This window comes from Dipteris shenzhenensis, chromosome 11 (assembly GCF_047967505.1).
Source record: "Dipteris shenzhenensis isolate YYH24624 ecotype China chromosome 11, Dip_SZ_1.0, whole genome shotgun sequence".
NCBI lineage: Eukaryota > Viridiplantae > Streptophyta > Polypodiopsida > Gleicheniales > Dipteridaceae > Dipteris > Dipteris shenzhenensis.
In genome coordinates, this window is record NC_141606.1 from 34948035 (window position 1) to 34972995 (window position 24961).

The 24961-nt window shown below is 43.4% G+C and overlaps 1 protein-coding gene across 1 annotated transcript in view; it reads left to right on the forward strand.

The window, feature by feature from the left end:
* Positions 1 to 2770: 2770 nt before the first annotated feature.
* LOC147896953 (abscisic acid 8'-hydroxylase 3-like) overlaps positions 2771 to 24961 on the forward strand; it is a 34013-nt gene continuing 11822 nt past the window's right edge. The window contains exons 1-8 of the mRNA XM_087381835.1: positions 2771 to 3265; positions 3542 to 3863; positions 3982 to 4131; positions 4750 to 4986; positions 5779 to 5865; positions 6106 to 6184; positions 6279 to 6385; positions 6484 to 6602. Coding sequence (XP_087237961.1) covers positions 3006 to 3265; positions 3542 to 3863; positions 3982 to 4131; positions 4750 to 4986; positions 5779 to 5865; positions 6106 to 6184; positions 6279 to 6385; positions 6484 to 6602 — 1361 coding nt within the window. The 5' untranslated portion in view covers positions 2771 to 3005. The remainder of the gene's footprint in view (positions 3266 to 3541; positions 3864 to 3981; positions 4132 to 4749; positions 4987 to 5778; positions 5866 to 6105; positions 6185 to 6278; positions 6386 to 6483; positions 6603 to 24961) is intronic.

Consider the following 24961-nt stretch of genomic DNA (forward strand, 5'->3'; position numbering starts at 1 on the left):
TATAACATTGCATCGAGGGGTGGTTGTCAACTCTTCTACCACATGAATGTGTGGTTCTATGATAAGTGCAAAGTGCTATGTGCCAAATATGCTCTATATAGAGTGCAATGTACAATTTGCTAAACGAAGCCTGCAATCCAAATTAATAGTATAATCCAATTATGTGGCATACAATTTAAAGCTTACTTTCTAATGCAACATATAGAGTGTCATGTGTGAAATACAAAGTGCAAATGCAAAGTGCTATGTTCCCAAGGAAGGGCACATTCCTTGATCTTATAATTTTTGGAGAGGAAATGTGTCGACTCTCCCCCCACACTAATGTGTAGTTAAATTTATTTGTTTATGTGTTGGATACGAAGTGCTATGTGGTAAATGCAAAAATGCTTGTTGCTCAATGCTAAATGCAATGTGCTATGTACAAAATGCAAAATGATATATGTTGATTTTGAGCTTAGTTGATCAAGCATGTTCAATGTGCTACAGCTCTATTGAATCTTATTCTATTTAGAGATAATAAACCTCCTATCAAGTGTAACTTGCGGCTTGCTAGGAAGCTCATGCAAAAGGGCATATGATGTTTGGGGTTCTGCAATTACTCAGTGGTTGAAAGAGGATCATCTTGCCGAGTATATGCTTTGAATTATTGAGAGTAAAACTAAATTGCTAACAAAGTTGATCAAGTCAAGGAGGAATGGCCTACCTCTCACATTTTAAAATAAAGGAGCGTGTGGGACTAAGAGGGTGGGTAGGGAAGGCATGAACCTAGTTATATCTTTTTGAGTCTAAAGAGTGGAAAGAAGATCAGAGCACCAAAGTTGTACTCTAAGCTAGAGCTAGGGTGGGCTTCGAGGCACTGTATGATAGCATGGAAGTATGGGTGCACATACTCAAGAAAAAATGGAAGGCAACACGGTCTAATAAGCAAAATTTTCAATTGTGGAGGTACCTATAGGGCGACCTTCCTACTAAAGATAGATCATCTGAGTGGGCAGGGATTTCACTATTATGTCCATTGTGTAGCTATCATAGTGAGTCGCACTAGCATCTTTCTTGGGACTATATGTAGACAAGAATGCTCTAGAAGAAACTAACATATGGTTGATAGAAACTAATATGCCAATCTCTTTTTACTGGAAGCAAGCTTTGCTTGAGAATAGGGGTAATATTAACAATGCCCAGATGGCACTATGGAATATCATTAGAGTTGTAGTAATTATCAGTATATGGCACATTAGGAACACTATCATATTTAGGACTAGACTTGGTTGCTAAGGTAGCTAGAGAGGAAATTTTGAGAGTTCTAAAGGTATATATCAACGTTTTTGGGAGTGCCTTGATGTATATAAGTCTCATTGTCCTATTAATCTTTGCTGAGTTATATAATAAAATATTATTGTGGCTAGGGCTTTAAAAAATGGCATACTATAAGCCTATAAAAATGCATGTATAGTTGTAAGTGAATGTACAATTATAAGGCTACTTGTGTACATTAGTTTTAGAGAAATTCCCACATTACAACATCATTACTTAGTTAGGTGAGGCTCAAGGCAGGGGATGTCGGCTCAAGGTGAGAGCGGATGATCCTCGATCTCGAGTCTCACTTGCCTCCGATAAAAGCTAAATATTAGAATAAAAGGGCACCTTCCAAAACTTTTTGCCACATCCATGACTTAATCCACTTGAATTTACAACTACTTTTGGACATTTTCCCATATGGGAAAGGGACCTACTCTTCAACATGAACTCACCTCAAGCCAGCGGTCCTTCCCACATGGAGCTTCTTCAGGGGAGGCATCGTGCACCTAGCTAGGTGCGGTTGGGAGTACAGAACGGTCGGCCTCTACTCCCAACTGCACCTAGCTAGGTGCGTGGTGCCTCCCTGAAGAATCTAGTGATGTTTTCCTGAATTAATTTTCCTTTTGTGCAATCCGTCTAAAACTTGAGTGCCTAACTCATCATGTTGTCATGCTGCGGGAACCTGTTGAAGCCATGGAATCTGGATGTGGGAACGCTCGATATCAATCCTTTTCTTTGTACTGTGTAGCCGGCAAGGATCGTTACGCACTTTGCTCGATCTTTAATGGATGGATATCTGGCGATGGCGAGAATCTTTCAGTCCAGAATGATTGCCCAATCCGACTGTTAAAATCGCATTTCTCAATTTCGTAACGTAGAACCGTAAGGATCCACATCGTGAGGGTCGCTGAAACCGCATTTCTCAATTTGCAAATGGTTGAAGAAAGTGAGAATCGCATTTTCCAATTTGCAAATGGTTGAATCCAATGGATTCACAGTGTGAATTACTAGAATCACATTTCCCAATCTGTAAAATGGTTGAATCGATTGCGAGAAATTGCAAATGGTTGAATCGAATGGATTCACAGTGAGAATACTGGAATCACATTACAAAATGGTTGAATCGATAGCGAGAAATTGCAACTGGTTGAATCTAATGGATCCACAGTGAGAATTACTAGAATCACATTTCCCAATTTGCAAAATGGTTGAATCGATAGCGAGAAATGGCAAATGGTTGAATCTAATCTAATGTATCCACAGTAAGAATCACATTGCCCAATTTGCAAATGGTTGATTCACTACGAGAATCGCTAGAGTCACATCTCGCAATTTGCAAAAATGGTAGAATCGAATGAATTCCACAGTGAGAAATTTGCAGTAAGAAATCGCAAAATGGCTCAATGGGAGATCATATCAAGGAGTTCCGGCAATTGGGTCGCTCTCAGCACCACTGAAAACATTCCAAAAAGCCATCTTTCGGACCTCTATGCTTGCTTGCTTCTTCCTGTCAGAAGCATCTCCATGCCGCCCATCACCTTCGGAATTGTTTTCTGGCTGCTGCCCAAATAAAAAATCATCGTCTGTATTTGATCCATGCCGCCCATATCACTTCCCAGATTGTTTTCTAGCTGGTGCCCAAATAAAAAATCATCCCCTGTATTTGATCGGCCCGGAAGTATGTATTTTGATCCCTTGAGAGAAGAATGAGCTTCATTAGCTTCACCCATACCATGGCATTTGACCTCCTCTCCTCTTTTCCTGCAACTGCCCATAATTTCGCTCTGCTTGCTTTGCTTTTTGCTCTGCCTGTTCTTTACTACATGGTCCGCTCTCAGAGATTGTCCAGCTCCCAAGGGCCTCCTGGCACACTGGGCCTTCCCTTAGTCGGAGAGAATATCGCCTTATTCAACTCCTTCAACAAGCCTCTAGGCATCTATGAATTCTTGATTCCGCGATACAAAAAGTAAGCCTTTCACTGCGTTCTCACAAATATGAAATCATCGACTGCCATGAGATTCTGTTTTGCACCCTGATTTGAGTTCCAAACTGAAGAATTCGAGACCCATTATAAGCACTTCGAATATCTTGTTATATCATCCGCTTTCATGCCAAACGAAACACACAAGCTTCGACCGAAGGATGTAATCTTCAGATGCCAAGTTTACCTTATACAAAATGCTAAATTGTGTGCATTTTTTCTGTCATGTCGTTCGTTTCTTAATTGTTTGCCTTGTCGCAGGTATGGAAACATCTTCAAAACAAATATACTCGGTTCGGTCACAGTCTTTGTTGCTGGTAGAGAAACGGGAAAGTTCATATTCACGAATGAGGACAAACTGTTCAATCTCTCAACATCGAAGTCGATGCGGGAGGTCATTGGCGAAGGCAGCTTATTTGAAGCTCGGGGAGAGCTCCATAAGAAGCTGAGGCGGATAATGGGTGAGCCTCTTTCCATGGACTCATTGAAGAGGCACCTGAGGGGCATGGAGGATGCTGCTTTGAACATCCTAGATGGATGGAAGGATAGCCAAAGTGTGTGCACACTTGATGAGACAACAAATGTAAGTAAAAGCATGGCGTTATTTCATTCTTCGTTTCTTGCTACTGCTAAAGTCTGCGTTGCTTTTTGACCTCGATCTTGTTGAAATCGACCTGATTTTCTTAATGTGGACTTCGCAGTATGCTTTTCGTTTCATCAGCTACATCCTTATCAGCTCAACGCCAGGCCCAGAACAGGATCAACTAAAGGAATATTTCCATAAAATATCATATGCACTTGTGGCTCTTGCGCTCAACATTCCAGGATTTGCTTATCACGAGGGGCTAAAGGTTTGCATATGTCCCTATTCTGCATTTTGGTGTCCTTGCTGTTGAAAATTCAATTTAGCTGGGAGAGTGATGGTTACAGTTCTAAGAATGATTTGAGGTATCACTTTAGATTTCTTTCTTATTCGTACGTCACAAATATTTATGTGCACTTGCAATTAAGATGCCGAATTATACAGTTTATGCTTGCCCCATCTTTCCATCTTTTTCTAGTGTCTAATTGTCGATCTTGCTCTGTGTCCTTGCTGAAGAGGTCTAAAGCAAGTACTCCATTCTTTATCAAATATAGAAAGGGAGGGCTCCATGTCTTTAAATAAAACCATTCAGTCATGGGTGTGAAAGTCAATCACTGTCTAAACTAGTCCTCCTAAAAAATGTACACAAGTACAGGCATAAACTGAAATAGCAAGCCACTTCACAATAGTCGATCAGGCCTAGAGTGCTTGCATGGATTGTAAGGGTGAAAAGTAACTTTGAAATTCTGTCAACAAATATATAGGGTTCTTTTTCCATGATCTTCAGCACTACGATACCTTTCGTTCAGAAGTAAATGTACAAAGCTTTGGATTGACAGAATTTAAGTACAAGCTTTGGGCTATTTTTCAAAATGGTAATTTGCAGGCAAGACGTAAAATGTGCAATATGCTGGATAAGATAATAGCCAGGAGGAGGAATGGAACCGAACACAAGGATGACTTTCTCCAATCTCTTCTAGACAAAGATGGAAATCTTTCAGATTCAGAATTAAAGGATAACTTAATAGCTCTTCTTTTTGCTGGACATGAAACCTCAGCGACAGGTCTCATGTGGGCAATGAAGTTTATTGAGGAGAACCCCAACGTTGAAAACAGTCTTCAGGTAAGTTGAATGCCCATAGTTCCCCCAAGTTGCTTGGCCATTTGAATCATTGCGTTATGAGTTCAATCCATTGTATTTAATGTTCATAGATTACATAAGACCATGACGTGACCTACTGTGAAAATGAATGGACACAATTGCTACATTAATATCATCATCATCATTATTTGCATCCTTTAGTGTCATTATTTATTACAGATTGTGTGCGCTAAACTAGCAGTAAATTGTAAAAGTTTATAACTACCCTTTTGTTGTGATAATCCTTTCTGTCTATTAAGATTTTCATTTGGGAGAGACTCAAATGATTAATTAACGTTTCCTTCACCGAGACTAAAATGATTAATCAACGTTTCCTTCACCACCTGTTGTAGCTTGGACGAAGAGTTTGTGGACTTAGCCTTCTCCGTAAGTGCTAGGTTTCATTATGGTTGTTTGCCCTGCATCTTCAGAGCTTTTACAGAAACTCAGTGTGCAGACCTTTGGATGAATGTATGCTCTTGCATGTGTGTACATGCCCGTGTGTTTTCTTTTTAATACAAACTTGCTACACCCACCACTGGGTGCTGATGACGTTTGTGAGGATGCCATAGTAGCTTGTCCCTACTATACATGATGGAGTTGATGGTTTATTGTTTTGTTGATGACATGGGGTTATAAACTACACTTTCTTGTATGGTGAATATGGGTTGCTTGGATTCATCTTTGAACTGGGCCTTCTTTCATAAACAGAATCGAACGCCCTACTCATAGCATGTATTGGCAATTGCATTTATATGTGATGGAATTCTGCAGATTGAGCATATGGCGATACGATCTCAAAAAGATTCAAACCCCTATCTTACATGGGAGGAAGTAAACAACATGCCATACACTAACAAGGTGGTCATGTCTCCTTGCCACGACTCTCTTCTTATTGGCATACTCTTTGGGTGTGGATGTGGGTGAAGGCAAGAGAGAGAGGGGGGAAGCTGAACAAAAAATCTCTCTCTCTCTCTCTCTCTCTCTCTCTGTATATATATATACATATATATCATTTTCTCTCATGCCTACATGGGCATATGCATCTCTGCTGTCATAGACAAAAACTATTGCATCACTAACATATATTTGATCCTGCAGTTCATCAACGAGACACTTAGAACAGCAAATATTGCTCGCCTCTTACCTCGTGTGGTACACCAAGACACTACAATAGCAGGTAAGGGAGGAGATTGCTGAATGACGTTGAGAACTGTTTTTCTAGTGAGACATTTGCAAACATGCTCCAATAGTGTTTGTGTGACCATGTCCAGGATATTTGATTAGAAAGGGTTGGACAGTCATTATTGATACCCAAGCTCCACACCTTGATGCAGCAAATTTTGTTGAGCCATATTGTTTCAACCCTTTGCGATTTGATGTAAGCACTTGTGCTATACATGCTGTTTATGTATCTTTTGTATACACGAAGCAATGCAGTTTTTTTTTCTTGCAACTACGTATGGTTCTCTATTGTAGGAACTGTCCAAGCCATACACATTCATGCCCTTTGGTGGAGGACTGAGAACGTGCTTGGGGATGAACCTGGCTAGAATAGAGATGTCTGTCTTTCTCCATCACCTCATAACCAAGTACAGGTGCGGTTTCATATTATCTATTTGGTCCATTGTATTAGCTACGTTAGTGTTTTAATCTTTTTGATAATCCCAGAAATATTGCTGCTTTTTTTTGCTATCATCAATTGCATTATACACTTGAGATAAGGTTCTTATAAGTTCGTTCACTAGAGGCAGAAATTCTGACACAATTATACGTCACAAACTCTGATAAGCATGCCGAAGGCCTTATTTTGTTAAGAATAATGGTTCTGCAGCTAGGCACTTGCTCTCTCCTGATTATCCTGGAAATCTCAGAGATTCTTAAAGGCAATCATCGTATGCTTCAAGTTGCAAGCTTAACCCCCTCGGATAGAACAAACCAAGTCCAGGTTATCTTGAAGATCTGCTTAACTACACAAGAACGTTTAGACAAATTCCCACATTATGACAACATCATGAACCATGTACTTAACTAGATGCGACTGGGGGTAGGGGACTGTTGGCCTGGGGTGGGCCTGCGAGCCCCTACTCCAGCTGTACCTAGCTAGGTATGTGGTGCCTCCCCAGAAGCTCATGATGGTGAATAGTAGAAGAAGGGCCCCCTTCCCACAAGGGAAAATGCCCAAAACTTCTTATGCTATTGGCCTATGCTTTCTGCATGGAATTTGTGGAATCTGCATAAACTTGTTGGCTTGGGGAATACCAAACAGAATATTTAATCTTGTGTTGCATGAACATATATGATAAACATATAAGACAGCCAATTGCTTGGCTCTACATACTTATGTCATAAGCTCTCTTCCATCATGCATGCTTAACTTAAGCCCAGGTTCTATAGGAGTAGAAATAGGCTTACAATCCTGAAAGCCAAATGCATGTAGGAGCTTCTATCTGGACTTGGACTGAAGCAACATAATAAAATAGTCCATTTTGCACGAACTATATGCCCAAATAATGGTGCAAGAGAATTAGAACTGACATCTCAAATGAGGTCTTTAATCAGCTTTGAAATCTAAAATTGCATCTTCGTTGTTCCAGTCAACAACATGTCATCCACATAAAGTATGAGCAGAAGTAAAACTCCGTGATCCTTCCTCACATAGAGGGTGCCAGCAACTAGACTATTTCAGCTTTGAAATATAAATTGCATCTTCATTGTTCCCAGTCAACATGTCATCTACACAAAGTATGAGCAGAAGTAAGAGCTTGTTTGAAAATAGAAGGAGCCTACTTTGCCTTAACATCACAAAACTAATGGGCTGATCTACATAAACTTCTTCTTGTGAATCCCTATTGAGAAATCTAGTCTTACTATCCAATTGCTGCATCTTCCATCCATCATGGGCAACCATCCTAATATGTAACCATACATGAATGAGAAAGACATAAGCACTAGTATAGCATGCCATACACATCACAACAGAATGGTGTTTCAAAAAGGAAGATTAAGTCATTAATGGAAATGGGTGGACATATGATTACATCAAAGGGCTTGCCTTGTATGTTTTGGATGGAGGCTATTGTGTGTGCAACATACAACTTGAACACATGCCCGCGACCAAGGCCTTGAAGACTATTACTCTACTTGAGGCATGGTATGATAGAAAGTCTAAGGTTGACTGGCTCGGAGACCTTGCATATGCTCATGTGCCTTCACAATTGGAGATGAAAGTTGAATGACAAGGCAATTAAGCACAAAGTTGTATGCTATAGTAGTGGTAGCAAGGGATGTTGTCTCGACAATCTATGTAGTCGAAGGATTTTTGAGAGCAAACGTGATATATTTTCTGAAAATTCTGCTCAACTGCTGGCTGAGTTTAATAGACATTTGAAGGCCTAATGGACGTATCAATGCTCAAAATCAGCCGATTGCACCTCATGAGGTAGAGAAAGCAAATTAGGAAGAGAAAACAAGTTTAGAGAAGAAACTAGAGCCATGCCTCGTTGACTGGTCCATTTTGCAAGAGAGTAAACTCTCGGCCTCTTCCTAGCAAGACATGTGCGGGTCCCGAAAATGATGGCGATCATGCAAATACAGCCTACTTGTGTAATCTTTACGACTAGACTCTTGCAGATGAGCATAGGCAAGAAGCCATGCAACATGAAATAGTGCTATTCTAACTAGATCCGGGCAGGCAGCATTGGCAATGGTGTGCTGTAAGAAAATTTTATCCTACCACAGAACAAGAGTACTGCTATATGCTGTTGCATTGACAACGTAACAAGAATTGAATGCACTATATAAAAAATTTCTATTTCGCAGATAGCACTTGTTATTTGTTAAATAGCAAGTTGTTGCATTTTTCGAGATTCATCTAGATATATATTGATTTTAGTAGTTAGCATTCTGTTAATTCTGTACTCAGTAGCTTGCAGTTAACAAATACCACCTTGTTTTTTACGTAAAACCACACGTGTGTGGGTACAGTTGGCACACTTCTCTCCCAAAAATATAAGACCAAGGACCTTGCCCTTCCTTGGGAGGATAACACTATGATTCCTTCAAACTGCTTATAGTCTTGTGTGGCGTGTCGGTGAAAGATCAATCCATTTCTATGAATGTCCAAAATGTTTGCAAACTTAATGCCTTGGCCACTCGTCTCTTGAGTCAAGACTGTAGCGATCTTGCCTGCAGGACCAACAACTAGTGAGGTAATATGAATCTGCTCTTGTGAAACGTAAGGCCTAAGAGTCTTCCGCACAACTCTTCATCCCTATGCTTCGGTCTTTTCGTAAAATTCTTTTCCATGCATCTTGTCATCTTGAAAAGCAACAATTAGGAGACCCTAGAAATCCTAGAAATCCTAAAAGGTTGTGTCAATTTCGTCCCAGCATACAAAGCATAGTGTTAACGATATACTGCTCATAGACAAGCGTAGACAGAATACAGAGAACTCCTCAAATCAAAACTTACCTGTCATACCCTACACTCTAGCCTGATTTTCTGTTTCTACACTAGCTCAGCTCACGGGCGATGGCATTATTGTTGTTCCACCCAGCCAATTCACGTGGATAGCAGATCGTCAAATCAATTCGTTATTTCTTTCATGCTTATCCATGAGACCCTCATTTCCCTAGATAGTTCTCCTTGCCAAATGTCATCATTATAGCCTCTCCACTTGGTGCACCTTTTTACCCTTCTCTTGGGGCACATTAAAACCCACTTGCCCCTTGGCATTACTACACATTTAGGTGCACCTAGGCCTTAGCACTCAGAACTACCTAGTCAATGCCATTCCACCCTCACCTAGGACCTTGGCAGTTACTTCTCTTGACCATTTCAATTACGCACATTAACTATTACAAAAGTTGGTCATCTAAGAGAAAATGCCCACCGATCTATCCGAGGTCATGCTATCTCGGCTAGAGCATAACATTCCTTCCCTCTTCAAGCATCAGCGTCCTTGATGATGAAATCTTCTCCATAACTGGTATACGGATTCCCAGGTAGCTTTCGATAGAGGCTGACCATGCCATGCAACCAACACCGTGGGTATCTTCCGATTTCGTATTTGCATTGTTCCTCGGTCCAGGATTCTCGTTGGTTTGCGCCTTGCAATATCCTCTATCTCCTGAAACAAAACCACACCTTCGATTAGTGAGTCACCTGTATGCAAAAATTTCTTTAAGCGCGAAACATGAAAAACCGGGTGCACCTTACACCCCTGTGGCAATTGTAATTTATAGGCTACACTGCCTATTCTTTTTAGAATTAACCACGGCCCACAGTATCGAGGTGATAACTTAGCACATTCTCCTGAAGTCAACGACTTCGAGTGCGAAGGAACTCTGAGAAAAACTTTTTCTCCTTCCTTAAATACTCTTATAGACCGATTTTCATCCGCATACACCTTGGCTCTATCCATAGCCTGGCGGATATTAGCTCTCGCAAGTGCTAGCATCTCCCGCATCTGAACTACAAAGTTCGCGGCACTAGGCACTTTCTGAGGTACTCCAACTATAGTTGGATTGGCTGGTCTATAACCATAGTTCAGCTCAAACGGACTGAACCCGGTAAAGGAATGTTTCCTATCATTGTAGGCAAACTCCAACAATGGCAACCACTTGTCCCATGTATGTTGCCTCAATGACACATATGCCCTCAGCATATCCTCTAAAGTCTAGTTGACTCTCTCTGTCTGACCATCCGTCTCAGGATGATCCCCACTACTCATTCCCAACTCAGTCCTCAGTGTCTCAAATACCGCTGTCCAAAAATGACCGGTAAATCTGACATCTCTGTCTGACACTATGGATCTAGGCAATCCATGCAGACGAAATATATGTCTAATGAACAAATCCGCCACTTGCGGGGCACTAACAGACTCTCTAGTCGGAATGAAGTGAGCCATCTTGGTTAGACGATCAACCGCCACAAGGATAGAATTATATCCTCCTTGTGTTGCAGGTAGCCCTACAATAAAGTCCATGGAAATGCTCTCCCACTTACTTAGTGGTATTTCCAAGGGCTGTAAAAGTCCGGGTGGCTTCACCCGCTCGGCCTTACTTACCTGACACGAGAAACACCGTGTCACATATTCATGAATATGCTTTTTCATCTTTGGCCAAAAGAAATCTCGCTTTACGAGATCATATGTCTTCTCGACTCCTGGATGTCCCGCACACGGGCTATCATGGCACTGTCGAATGACTCTATGCCTGAGATCATTCTGACCAGGTACTACAACCTTGCCATTTCTAACTAGCATACCATTCCTTATGGTATATCTTGCATAAGTTTGGCCTTTTCTGGATGCCAGGTCATCCTTTTCACTTTCCCCGGGTTTTAACACATGAGCCTTAGGCCATAAGCTCTGGACAAACTCGTCCACCTTTTGAGTTTCTCTGATCTCGGTCATTAGAGCACTCTCTAATACCGTGAAACTCAGGTTGTGCATAATGCGAGACAACGCATCAGCCACCTTATTGTCTTTTCCTCTTCGGTACCGAATCGTTAGATTAAACTCCTGCATGAGCTCTGCCCACCTAGCTTGGCGGCCCCTCAAGTCAGGCTGTTTACAAAAATGTTTTAGAGTATCATGATCTACATCCACATAAAACTCTGAACCATACAGATAATGTCTCCATGTTTTCAAAGCATGGATAACAGCATACAACTCCAATTCATGAGTTGGCCAATTCCTTTGAGAGGGAGAAAGCTTCTTGCTTTCAACGGCTACTAGCCTTCCCTCTTGAAGGAGGACTGCTCCTACCGCAATGCCACTTGCATCGGTTTCTAGGAACAACGGTTTCTGGGGATCAACTATTTTTAACACCGGTTCTGAGACCACAACTTGTTTTATGGTGTTAAAACTTTCTTGTTGATTCTGTCCCCAAATAAAAGATCTGAGGTCAGATCAGTCAATGGCGATACTATTCCGGAATATCCTTTGATATGCCTTCTATAAAACTGGACAAATCCCAAGAATGATCGCAACGCGGTCAGACTCTGAGGGATTGGCCAAGTTAGTATCGCAGCCACTTTCGTCGGATCCATTTCTACCCCCTGTGGAGTAATTATGAACCCTAAATATTCAAGCCTAACCATACATAGTATAGTTTTCTTCTTATTCACATAAAGACTGGCTTTCCTCAAAGTACTGAACACTATCTTTAAGTGTTCACGATGCTCAGTAACACTTTTACTGAATATCAAGATGTCGTCAATAAAATGTACTACGAACTTTCCGATATACGGACGTAGTAAATCGTTCATAAGCATGACGAAGGTCGCTGGAGCATTGGTAAGTCCAAAGGGCATTACCAAAAACTCATAATGACCAAACCTGCTTCTAAAAGCGGTTTTATGCACATCCTCGGCTCTAATCCGAATTTGATGGTAGCCGCACTTAAGATCTATCTTGCTGAAAATCACGGCTCCATGTAATGCATCTAGCAAATCATCAATCCGCGCCATCGGATACCTGTGCTTAACAGTGATATTATTCAATGCTCTGTAATCTATACAGAGGCGAAACGTATCATCCTTTTTCTTCTTTAATATCACTGGCGAAGCAAAAGGTGAGAAACTTGGTTGAATCTGCCCCAACTTGAGGTATTCTTCCAGTTGTCTACGCACCTCCGCCTCTTCAGCAAAACTCATTCTATAGGGAGGTCTATTTACAGGTTCTGCCCCCGGGATCAGTTCAATCTTATGTTGAACTTTCCGCTCTGGAGGTAACCCATAAGGTAGTTCATCCCTAAAACATTCAGAGAACTCCTCTGTTATAAGATTAGCCAGCTTGGCCATCTCACCACTTTGCGTAACATCAATGCTAGCCGAAGAATCATCCACCGGCTCTACCGATGCTGTGCAAAGGAATAAAAACTCTACTTGAGCCTTTCTGATTTGCATCACGGAAACCAACGGTCCCTGAGGTATATCTTTTTCACCTCGCAAGACATAAAGCACATCATTCATCTTGAATTGATATACGTGCTTTTTCCAATCAATGGCTGGATTCTTCCTAGAATGCCACGCCATACCCAGGGCTATATCTGCATGAGCAAGCTTGGTCATTTCAAAATCAAGCTTCTCAGCATAGTCCTGAATCCGAAGCTCCAACTGGGTAACCCTTTGGTCCCATACTTCAGTTGAACTTCTATCTGCCATCCTGACTGTATACGCATAGTCAGATGGACTTGTCTTTAATTTCAGCCTCTTCACGAGCTTGGAGTTAATCACATTGTGAGTTGACGCCGAGTCAAACAACACAATGACATCATGACTGGCCACTTGCCCTTTCATTTTAATTAACTCCGTATCATTGAAGGCTATATACCCCGTTGCTGCGGGCTTAGATAGGATGTTATCAGGTGCACTCGTCACTAACTTAGCAACAGATACACATAACAAACAAGGTACTAACCTCTGAGAAGGTCCCGCCAGCTGCATCTGCATATGTTCCGCATTGGGACTCTCCTGCATTTCCATGTCGCATTCAGATATTATCATATTAGCCGTGCGACGGTCTTTATTCAGTGGACAATCCTTCCACTGATGTCGCTGAAGGCAGCCGAAGCACAATCCTTCTTTTCTAGCTTTCTCTTTTTGTTCAGGGGTCAACAAGGACTTTGACCAAGCCCGGGCTGCCATTGGAGTTATTTTCCTTTTCACCCCAACGGTGGTACTTGTTTTTACTGGTCCCTCAACCGGCTTCACCTGCTTGGTTTGGCCACTTGGCTGTGAGACACTTGTCTTTGAAATCCATTTCCTCTGAAATCCCCCTTTTCTCGGGTGCTCATACTGAGTCCCTGCCTGCACAAATCCACCAGATCTGCCTCTGGCATCCTCATAGTTCAGGGCTACTGCAATAGATTCATCTAATGTAGTCACATATTTAGCCCGAACTTCCATTTTGATCTTGTCATTCAGTCCATAAATATAGTCCTCTAACTGAACCGACATAGGGAGAGGGTCTGTTATTTTCATTACACATTCCCTGAATTTGTCAGTGTACTGTGCCACTGACAGACTCCTCTGACGAAGATTTCTATAAGCATCCCAAGCTCGGGATTCTTCATCAGGTGGAAGAAAGTGTTTCTTGAATTCAGCTTTAAACCCTTCCCAAGTGGTTGGAGCAACTTGATCCTTCTGTTGCTTTATCCACCATCTGTCCGCTGCCTCAATAAACAGGTGTGTGGCCTCGCAGATTTTCTTTAGATCGGATCTAATTTCACAAATGGCGAAGGCTTCTTCCCACTTGTGTAACCAAACCTCGATCACATCAGAGCTGCACTCGGTCATCCGACCAGCGTACTTCTCCGGTCTATAATTAGCGATATTAGGCACTTTGACCCTTGCGCGCTCTAAGGAATGTATACTGGGCTCTGGCTCTGCTGGAGCTTTGCCCTTATCAATTCTAGACGGTCTAGCCGACAAGGCTTGCACCATCTCCCTGATCTCATTTTGACCAGCATTCACTTGAAGCTGCTGGTTCATAATCTGCTGTAAAGCATCTTCTAATATCGAAATCCTACCAATCAGAGTAGGTGCTGCATGATGTGACATCTGTTGTGTAGACTGCACTCTAGACTCACTAGGATTCACCCTAGAATTCTAGCCTTCTGCCTCCATAGTTTCACAATGGAAGATGGTTTTTTTTTTTCTTTTTCTTTTTCTCACGGGAAAACTCCAAAAGTACAGCACTTCCAAACCCCTTTTTGTACAGGAACAACTACTACAAAGTGAAAACCTGAAATATATGTATATATAAAAGAAAAGATGCTCCTTGGTTGTCTTCGAAGGATGTTCGCAACGATCCCGGCTGCTCAGCGTCAATCGTTCACAACGTACTCCATTTTTGCTAACAGGCTTGTTGACTAATGTTATGCTCCAGCTATTCGTAGGTGCGACTCAACTCGGCTCTTAGATGCAGCTAGGCTCCAACAACGAGCTCACGGTTTGCGAGTCCACCTACAACCACCCTGTGCTAACAAGATTTTCACGTGCCTCCCTTCTCCGTCGATCCTCGTCCAACTGCGCTCCAATCTCAATTTAGAAAACCCGTCTGGTTTTCTTTCCCGTCGACTGCCGAACCGCTACGTTGTCCCAAGTTCAGCCGTCCGTTAATTTAAATGCTTCATAAGCCACGGTAGCCCACCTGCGCTGCGTCCCCTGCGCTCAAGCTTTGCTTGGGAAAACATCGTCAACCTTGACGACCTCCATCGCAATAGTCCAGCGCCCACGATTCATAGGCCAATCGCATTTCAGCGCGTTACGGGACCTCCACTAGCCTTTCACGTTGACAATCCGAAACGCCATCGATGCTTTCCTCTTCGTCAACGCCTCACGGGCTTCCATCGATCTGTTTGTATAGACCCGCGTCGATCTGCTTGACGCTCACGTCGCTACCCTTACCTTGAGCTCTGATACCAACTGTCATACCCTACACTCTTTAGCCTGATTTTTAGTTTCTACACTAGCTCAACTCACGGGCGATGGCATTATTGTTGTTCCACCCAGCCAATTCACGTGGATAGCAGATCGTCAAATCAATTCGTTATTTCTTTCATGCTTATCCATGAGACCCTCATTTCCCTAGATAGTTCTCCTTGCCAAATGTCATCATTATAGCCTCTCCACTTGGTGCACCTTTTTACCCTTCTCTTGGGGCACATTAAAACCCACTTGCCCCTTGGCATTACTACACATTTAGGTGCACCTAGGCCTTAGCACTCAGAACTACCTAGTCAATGCCATTCCACCCTCACCTAGGACCTTGGCAGTTACTTCTCTTGACCATTTCAATTACGCACATTAACTATTACAAAAGTTGGTCATCTAAGAGAAAATGCCCACCGATCTATCCGAGGTCATGCTATCTCGGCTAGAGCATAACATTACCATTAGCGGAAGGCAAAGCAAATTGTTCTTAGCCTTTCTTTGCACTCGACAAATGCATAAATTTGCCATTAGCTAAACCTGAGCGAGAGCCTCTGACCATACCAAGTGGTGCAGTATTGCAGGTCCATTCACAACAAACGGTAAAGGAAAGTTGCCTGGGATGCCAGCTAACTGCTAGAGATTGTATGGAGCTGTCGCATGTAAATGTATTACTCACAGGAAACAACTTATGGTACTGAAAACCATGGACAACAAGAGAAGTAAAGAATTTAGCATGACAACAAACTACAGAATCGAACTAAAAACTTGAGAGCACTCCACTCACGGAGCTGAATCAACTTATTGTGTGAGCTTTTGAGCCATTGGGCTGCATCAACATTACTGCTGCCTCAAAAACACAGAAATCTAAGGACAAGGAAGGTGAGAAGAAAAGCTGGGTGTTTCGTTGAGAATTCCTTGCGACAGGACCCAATGCAACATACCACAGCAAGTATGTTGAGCACCTATATAGGATGACACAAGAAACGATTGTAGGGTGAGCAATGAAAGAATCAGCTCTTTTATTTTAGTCAATGTGCACCCTTTATATTGCAACCATTTGGAACTTCTGTCCACAATGTTTTCATTTTAAGGACTTCCAGGAGGTTGTGGAGCTACCTAAACTCATTTGGGTCAAAAGGATGCACCCGGAACCTATTGACATCTCATCTCCTCTCTATATCATAGTGAGTGTGTAAGAAATCCTAGATTTACTATATTTAGAAATGTGCTAAGGAACAAGAAACTATTGTAGGGTGAGCAATAAAAGAATCAGCTCTTTTATTTTAGTCAATGTGCACCCTTTATATTGTAACCATTTGGAACTTCTGTCCACAATGTTTTCATTTTAAGGACTTCCAGGAGGTTGTGGGGCTACCTAAACTCATTTGGGTCAAAAGGATGCACCCGGAACCTATTGACATCTCATCTCCTCTCTGTATCATAGTGAGTGTGTAAGAAATCCTAGATTTACTATATTTAGAAATGTGCTAAGGAACAGAAAGGAGACTGAAATAGCAGAGAACAAGGAATAATTGTATTGCTTGAGTGTCTGTAGTGTAGCTATAGTGTGTCATCCATACAGTTGGGCCTCTCTTATATAGAGAGTGAAGAGTCACACATGAAAAGGTGTCTACTCCGAAGTGTATGTGCATGAAGAGGTGTGTATCCCTTGTTAAGGGTGTGACCCTTGATGAGAGGGTACATTACAATAGGAGTGTCTCTTCAATAGAATGTCTCTTGTGAAGGGTTGTGCCTCATAGGAAGTGTCCCGTCGAAAGGGCATACCCTTCCACAAGTGTCCATTCATCAAACCATCCATAAGTCTAGATATAGAGAAAGGAATACGTCACAGATCGTGACATCCCCTCCCACTCAAAATAAGACCCTGGTGGAGATAATGAACTGATGTAGAAAATATCACGGTAAATTCTGAAAATACTGCTGTATAATGTCAGGGTACTGCTGTAAGTCTTCATCAGATTGCCAAGTAGTGTCGGAGTCGTCCAGATCTCACCAAAGAACAAGGAATTCTGTGATAAGTCGATGTCGAGTCTCTCGTTGCCAAGGCTGAACTGAACAGTAGAGTTGTACCCAAAGATTCGAACAGTGAAATCCAAAAGTGACTGGTAAACTTAAGATCTCTGTCGGATATGATATTCTTGGGCAATCCATGGTGTCGGAAGATGTGTTGTATGAAGAGTTTGGCAATGTCCGGAGCCTGTGCACTGCTTTTGCAAGCAACAAAGTATGCCATTTTGGACAATCGATCAACAATTACCATAATCTAAGTGTTACCTCTGGAGGATCGTGGTAGTGTTGTAATAAAATCCATGGAAATACTTTCCCACCTTTCAGTTGGAACTGGAAGAGGCTGAAGAAGTCCTGCTGGAAGTCGTCGGCTTACTTTCATTTGTTGACAAGATAAGCAAGATGTAACCATCTTGATGACATCGCTTTTCATCTGAGGCCAGTAGGATGTTGCACTGAGTAACCTATAAGTCTTGTTGATGCCTGGATGGACAGCATAAGGAACTACATGATGCTCTTTTATCAAAAGATGTCGAACATCCTTGTCATGTGGTACACAGACGCGATCTTGATAATACAAAAGGTCGTCCGTATAAGAATAGGATGAGAAAATCTTCTGTTTGGAAGTCGAAGGTTGATCTTTTGAAAGAACTTGTACTGCTGTGCCGAAGTCTTTATCATTGAAATACTTCCCTTTGAATGAATTCGGAACATCCACAGATAATGTAGAGATTACCATAGCTGATGCTAGAGTTAACCTGCTGAGCATCTGCAACTACATTGCGTAGTCCTGGAATGTACTCAATGGTCATGTGAAAGTTGGCTAGAAACTCAACCCAGCATGCTTGTCGAGCGTTCATGACTGGCTGAGTAAAGATATACTTTAGAGAGCTGTCTTGACCACAGAGTCGGCTCCCATGAGATAATGTTTCCAAGAGCAATAAGCATGTACAACGGCAAGAAACTCCTTATCATAAACCGGGTATCGGGTTTGGATATCGGAATGTTTATGGCTGTCAAAAGCAATAACTCTGCCTTCTTGCATCAAGACTGCTCCTGTAGCGATGTCGGAAGCGTCGGTCATGACCTCAAATGGAAGGTTTGGGTTAGCAATAGCCATAACTGGTGTGGTAGTGAGTGCTTGGTTGAGTTGTTGGAAACTATACTCTGTTTTGGGAAGCCATTGCAAAACTGCTGTGCTTTTCAATAATTCAGACATAGGAGCTGCGATTTTGGAAAACTGATAAACCTTTGTATGGTAAAAGTTTGCCAATCCGAGAAAAGAGCGGACATCATGAACATTCTTAGGAGTAGGCCAGTTTCAGATTACCTCGACCTTCTTGGGATCCACAGAGATGCCTTGAGCTGAAATAACATGTCCCAAATATTCGAGTTGGGTCTTGAAGAACTCACTCTTCTCAATGTTGATGTAGAGAGAATTTGCACGCAGAACTTCAAAAACTTGGTGAAGATGTTGTTTGTGCTCATGTAGGGATCTGTTGAAAACGAGGATGTCATCAAGGTAAACGATGACGAACTTATCGAGGAAAGGCCTGAAGATGTCATTCATTAGTATCATGAATGTGGCCGGGGCATTGTTTAACCCAAAAGGCATGACCAAACATTCATAGTGTCCATACTTTGTTTGAAAAGCTGTCTTGTACTCATCGCCTTCTCGTATGCGAATTTGATGATAACCTGAATGAAGATCAATCTTTGAGAATTGTGTTGCGTGTAGAAGTTGATCGAAGAGGTCATCGATGCGAGGCAATGGATACTTCTTTTTTATAGTGAGCTTGTTGAGGGCTCGATAGTCGATGCAGAGGCGCATCGACTTATTCTTTTTTTCCACAAGTAGTACAAGAGATCCGAAAGGGCTGCGACTGGGCCGAATGTGACCTTTGTCGAGTAGTTCGGTCACCTGTCTTTGGATTTCTTCATTTTGAGTGTAAGAAACCCGATAAAGAGGTTTCGACGGTGGATTACTGCTGGGAATAAGTTCGATTGGGTGATCCACTGGTCGTCGAGGTAGTAACTGCTTTGGCAATTCCTGTGGAGAAATATCCAGGTAGGGCTGGAAAAAAGGTTGGTTGAGGTATTCAGGAGGATCCTTTGTTGGTGTCTCCTCTATTGTCGTAACCAACAGAAGTGAAGTCGTTACTCGACGTTTACGAACCCACTTCTTTACTTGTAGAGGGCAGAGGCAACTGGGGTTGAAGGAGAGTCCCTAGAACCAGTTAGCTCAATAAGTTTTCCCTGGTGGACAAACTGGATAGTATGGCTGCGAAAACTGATTGATGGATCATAGTCGTAGAGCCACTATTGTCCAAGTATAATATCGTACCGAGAAAGAGGCATGATGTCGAAGTTCAACTTGTCCGTATAATGTTGGATGCGAAAAGATAAGTTTTTGACCCTGGTGTTGCACAAGAAGGTAGTTCCATTTGCGAGTTCAATCTAATAGTCCATGAGACTAGGACTGGTGGTCAACCGAAGTTTGTCGACCATAGAACTAGCTAGAAAGTTATGAGAGCAACCACTGTCGATGAGGATAGTGACCGTTGTTCCACGAATCGATCCTTGAACACAAAGTACTTGAGTGGCCAGGGAAGGTTCGGGGTTGCTGGCAAGGCTCAGGTGGATGGTATTTGCCATTCGAACAGCTTTGCCTTTCTTGTCTTGTGCTGGGGTAGCATCTTCTGTTTGGGAAGTGCTAGGTTCCATATTGGAATTTTGCTTTGGTTGCTTAGGACAATCGAACCATCTATGGTCGCCTATACAGATGGTACAAAGTCCTTTTATGCTGGAGTTGTTCTTCTTGTCAGTGGCCGCACCTTTATGTTGGGGATGACGGTAATGACTTTGTGAAGAAGAAGAGGCGCGATCCTTGGAGGAGTGCTTCTGTTGGAATCCAGCGTACGATTTCTGAGTCTTTTGGGGATCTTGAGACTGTCGCTGACCTTGATTACTCGAGTTTTTTCGAAACCTCGGGTTATCTTGAAAGCGAGCACCTTTGGCCATAGTAGAGTTCTGTGTTCTATTAGTACTCTGCTTCCCTGTGTTTTAGAAATCTGTTATGCGCTCTGCGTAAGCAATGGCGCCAGCTGTGGTAGTGATGTTTGCTTTAAGGACATCAATGCGTAACAAGGGATTTAGGCCTGAGATAAAAGCATGAAGGCGATCATCCTCAGTTAAACCATTAATCTCCAGCACCAATGTGGTGAACTGGGAGATGTAGGAAGACAGGGAGCCTGTTTGCTCCAACTGTCGGAGTTTTGATCGTGCTTGGAAGTCCGCATTGGCAGGTATGAACTGCTTACGGAGCACGTGTTTAAAACGTTCCCAGGTTAACACACTTTTGCCATCCTTTAAGCGTCGTTGCCACCATAAGAAAGCTGTATCCTTGAGGAGGGAGGCTGCCAAGGCAATCTTTTTGCCTTCAGTGAGGTCAACAGTATCAAAGTACATGCGCAATTTTGCGAGCCATTGGTCAACTGTTTAGCGATTTCGTTGGCCAGTGTAGGCTTCCGGAAGTTTGATGTCAAGTCTTTTAGTTTTGGAAGCTTGGAGTAAACGATAGAGGGCACGAAGTTCAGTGTTTTTTACCTCAGGTGGGAATGAATTCGCTTAGTCGTCTGGTTGCATCACGTCATCCTCTGTATGTGTGGTACTGCGAGAATCTTGGAGTTGTAGGACTTTCCGGACCAAGTCGGAGATGCTATCCTGACGCTGGGAAATTTGCAGTTGTAGTAATGTTTCGCCTTGAACGTTGACTTCAGGGGTCTTTTTTGGACTTGAGTCGTTGATCTCTGGAGAGGCTGCACACGAGCGTTGCGACATATCTGAGGTCCCCGTAAGAAAAGCACGATCTTGCACTCTAGTTTGTACCATCCTGGAAGAAGATTCGGGCTGCTCCCTGAGGTTGCTCATGTTGAAGGGGGCAGGCGAGGCAAGATGGAACCACCCGTGGAAATCTGGTAAAGAAGGTCCTATCCGAGGTAACACCGGTGATGCTGAAATGGGTGTTACTGCTCGTGAGAGTACAGGAGTAGGTTGCAGAGTCCACGGATCTGAGAAGGGATAAGGAGCTGCTGTCGGAAGTGGAGGTTATCCAGGAGGAGTGCCTTCAGAGTGTAAATACTGTCTTGGGGAAGGTACAACCTGTATAGGAGGATATCTGGGAGCTGAAGGAGGTGGAGAGTACTCTGGAGATGCTGAAGCTAAGGGGTAAAAATCTCTTCAAAGATGGACAGCAAACTCGTGAGGAATATCGGGTTTTGGGTATCTTCGTGTCTCGTGGAACACAACCTGGACTGTGCTGAGGAAGTAATGTAACTGAGGTGCCTCACGCAGAAGGTATTGGATGTGGTCTTAATCACTAGGAGGGCACGTGACACAGAAGACCCACGATGCGAAAGCTCCGAAATGGGCTGGTTGTGCAATCTGAACACGATATTGTGTGGTAGATGATGCCTGAGGTGTCCTTGAAGGGACGGGTGAATTACCAGGGGTTTCCATGCTTTAAGGAAGCGGCTTTCATTTGCTGTAATTTGATAATAAGCGTCAAATGATAATATGAAAGAGAATCCTTAGAAATAGAATGGAAAGAATCCACCTAGCATTCATTTAATCTGCCAATTTGTTGCGTAGAAAAGGCCTGCAGATTTCTGTCCGGAGGTCGATGTTGCAGTGGGTGGCGAGGGGCTGGTCCGAATTGGAAAACAGCAACAGCGCGCGTTTAACAGGCAGTCTGAATCGCGTTAAAGGGGCTGTACCGCTGCTGATCTGGCAGGTAAGATGGCGAAAAAAAGAGGCGGCAGACTGCGTATGGCGAAACAGGCTGCTGGTATCCAATGGTGGATCGTGATAGAGGGCTGGCGAACTAGGCTGCGGGCTTCCAAGGGCTGTTTTGCGACAGCAATGGCAGGGCCTGGCAGGTAACCAGGGCAGCAGACTGGCGAGGATAGGGCAGCAAACCGGCGAGGGGCAGGGGCTACATATGGCAAGGGGGCAGGGCAGCAAACCGGCGAGAGGCAAGGGCTGCATATGGCGAGGGGGCAGGGCAGCAAACTGGCAAGGGCAGAGGGGCTGCTTATGGCGAGGAAAGAGGGCAGATCCTGCGTGACCAGATTCCGTACGATCAAGGGAGGCGAGCCTGCGTGACAAATCCGTACGGGCGTCAAATGGTGTGTCCCTTTTTCGTTTGTGGCTGCCTAGGTTGGGTGGTTGCCCAAAAAATTAAAGGGTGGGTTTATTTGACCCGTGGGTAGTCTAGGGTAAGACCTAAGGTATGGGGCTGGGTTTTCCTTTTTTAACCCCTCTAGGTATCCTTTTTATAAGTGCTTGGTGCCAAAAGGTGTGCCTATTCGAAAGGGTGTGACCCTTGGAATAGGTGTACCTTTTCATGAAGGGGTGTGTCCCTGTTTTTAAAAGGGGTGTCCCCACATGAAGAGGTGTGTCCTTTTTTCCATGATTGGGTGTGTCCCTTGGGTGAGGAGTCAAAACTCTTCATCAAAAGGTGTGTCTGATGGTGGAAAAGGTGTCCCCCTTGGTTTTGGGACTGCCCAAGCACATGAAAAAGACACGATTTTTGTCGTGTCCATTCACATCAACTCGTGATGTGAGGGAGATGGAGAGGCCATTGATGACTTTAGGCAGGGTTGGCGCTAAAAATTTTTACGCTCATTCTCTCCATCTCTTCCATGCACAATGTGCACGGATATCCTTCTAGCGAAAAAAGATGTATCAGATAGGCGCTAGAAGGTGGGGGGCATTTCCTACAGGCAGGAGCAAAATTTGCTCTCATACCACTATAAGAAATCCTAGATTTACTATATTTAGAAATGTGCTAAGGAACAGAAAGGAGACTGAAATAGCATAGAACAAGGAATAATTGTATTGCTTGAGTGTCTGTAGTGTAGCTATAGTGTGTCATCCATACAGTTGGGTCTCTCTTATATAGAGAGTGAAGAGTCACACATGAAAAGGTGTGTACTCCAAAGTATATGTGCATGAAGAGGTGTGTACCCCTTGTGAAGGGTGTGACCCTTGATGAGAGGGTACATTACAATAGGAGTGTCTCTTCAATAGAATGTCTCTTGTGAAGCGTTGTGCCTCATAGGAAGTGTCCCGTCGAAAGGGCATACCCTTCCACAAGTGTCCATTCATCAAACCATCCATAAGTCTAGATATAGAGAAAGGAATATGTCACAGATCGTGACAGAGTGAGGGTTTTTTTGGGTGTGCCCCCCTATGGTAGTGACTTAGGAGAGAGGCTATCTTTAGAGGGGATCATCTTTTGGCAGCAGAGCAGGGCCACACAAGCTAGAACAGGGCCACATGGGGCCAGAACTGGGCGGCACTAGGCCATCCCAGTAGCGAACTACACCTAGTTGGTCGGCTCCTTCTAGGGCTGGCTGTGGTCAGCCCATAGAGAGAGGCCGACCCCCTACCAAGGGTGCTTGCTGCCCTATATATACGCCCTGCCTCTCTCACTCAGGGCATTCACTTCCTGTGTTTCCTGCTCTCCAGCCCCTCTCCAATGGTGCTAGGCATTCCTCTTCCAGCCTTCCCCAACAGCCACCTCTTCCTCCTGCTGGTGTAGTCTCTTCCAGCAACTCTTCCAGTCCCTTGCGTGTGGGAGGTGTATTTCAGTTTTGCCTCTACTGTTGGGGCTGGTTATAGACCGCAGTATTTCAGGCCTGGCATTTCAGTTTGCTCTCTATCTTTTACTGTTATCTTTTCATGGTATTAGAGCCTATGGTTGGCTGAGATCCTGGAGGAGGAGAAGACCTTGGCTGGAGAGATTTTTGTGGTGCTGAGCAAATTCGTGGGCAGACAGGGACAACAGAAGCTGGTGAAGAGTTGTTTCTTGCTGGACAGCCACCTTGCTCTTCTTCTTTGTTTTTCCTCCCTCTTTCACACAATTATGCAATTTTCAGCTCTCGTGGGTGTGGAAGCCAGCAGTTCTGGAGTGCTTGAGAACACCGACAAGCCTATTAACATGCCTACGTTTCCTACCTCCCCTGAAGCTGGAAGTTGGCTGGCAACAACTACGTCACATGGAAGGTGATGATGGAATCTATGCTTGAGTCTTTTGATCTGGGGGAGTTTGTTACATTGGATCTTCCTCGGCCAGATCCGGAGAAAGTGGAGTTGCCCACATGTATGCAAGAGGTGGAGCAAGCTGCACAGGTATGGGACTGTGTCAATGCCTGGGTGGGTTCCTCCATCTTCCTAAAATGTAGCCCGAAAGTGATCAATGAGATAAAAAATATGAGGTTGGCCCAAGGGATTTGGGAGCACTTGGCCTCGTTGTACCATTGAGTTTGCCCATGACGAGATTCTCCTTGGAGGTCCACATGTGCATGTTGGACCCCACAAGATCAACAAGATGCAAAGAGATTGTCCAAGCAGTTAAGGTGATCTCATCAGAGAACACGCATGAGCACAAGCATTTTAGGAGGCGATTCTTCAAGCAGGT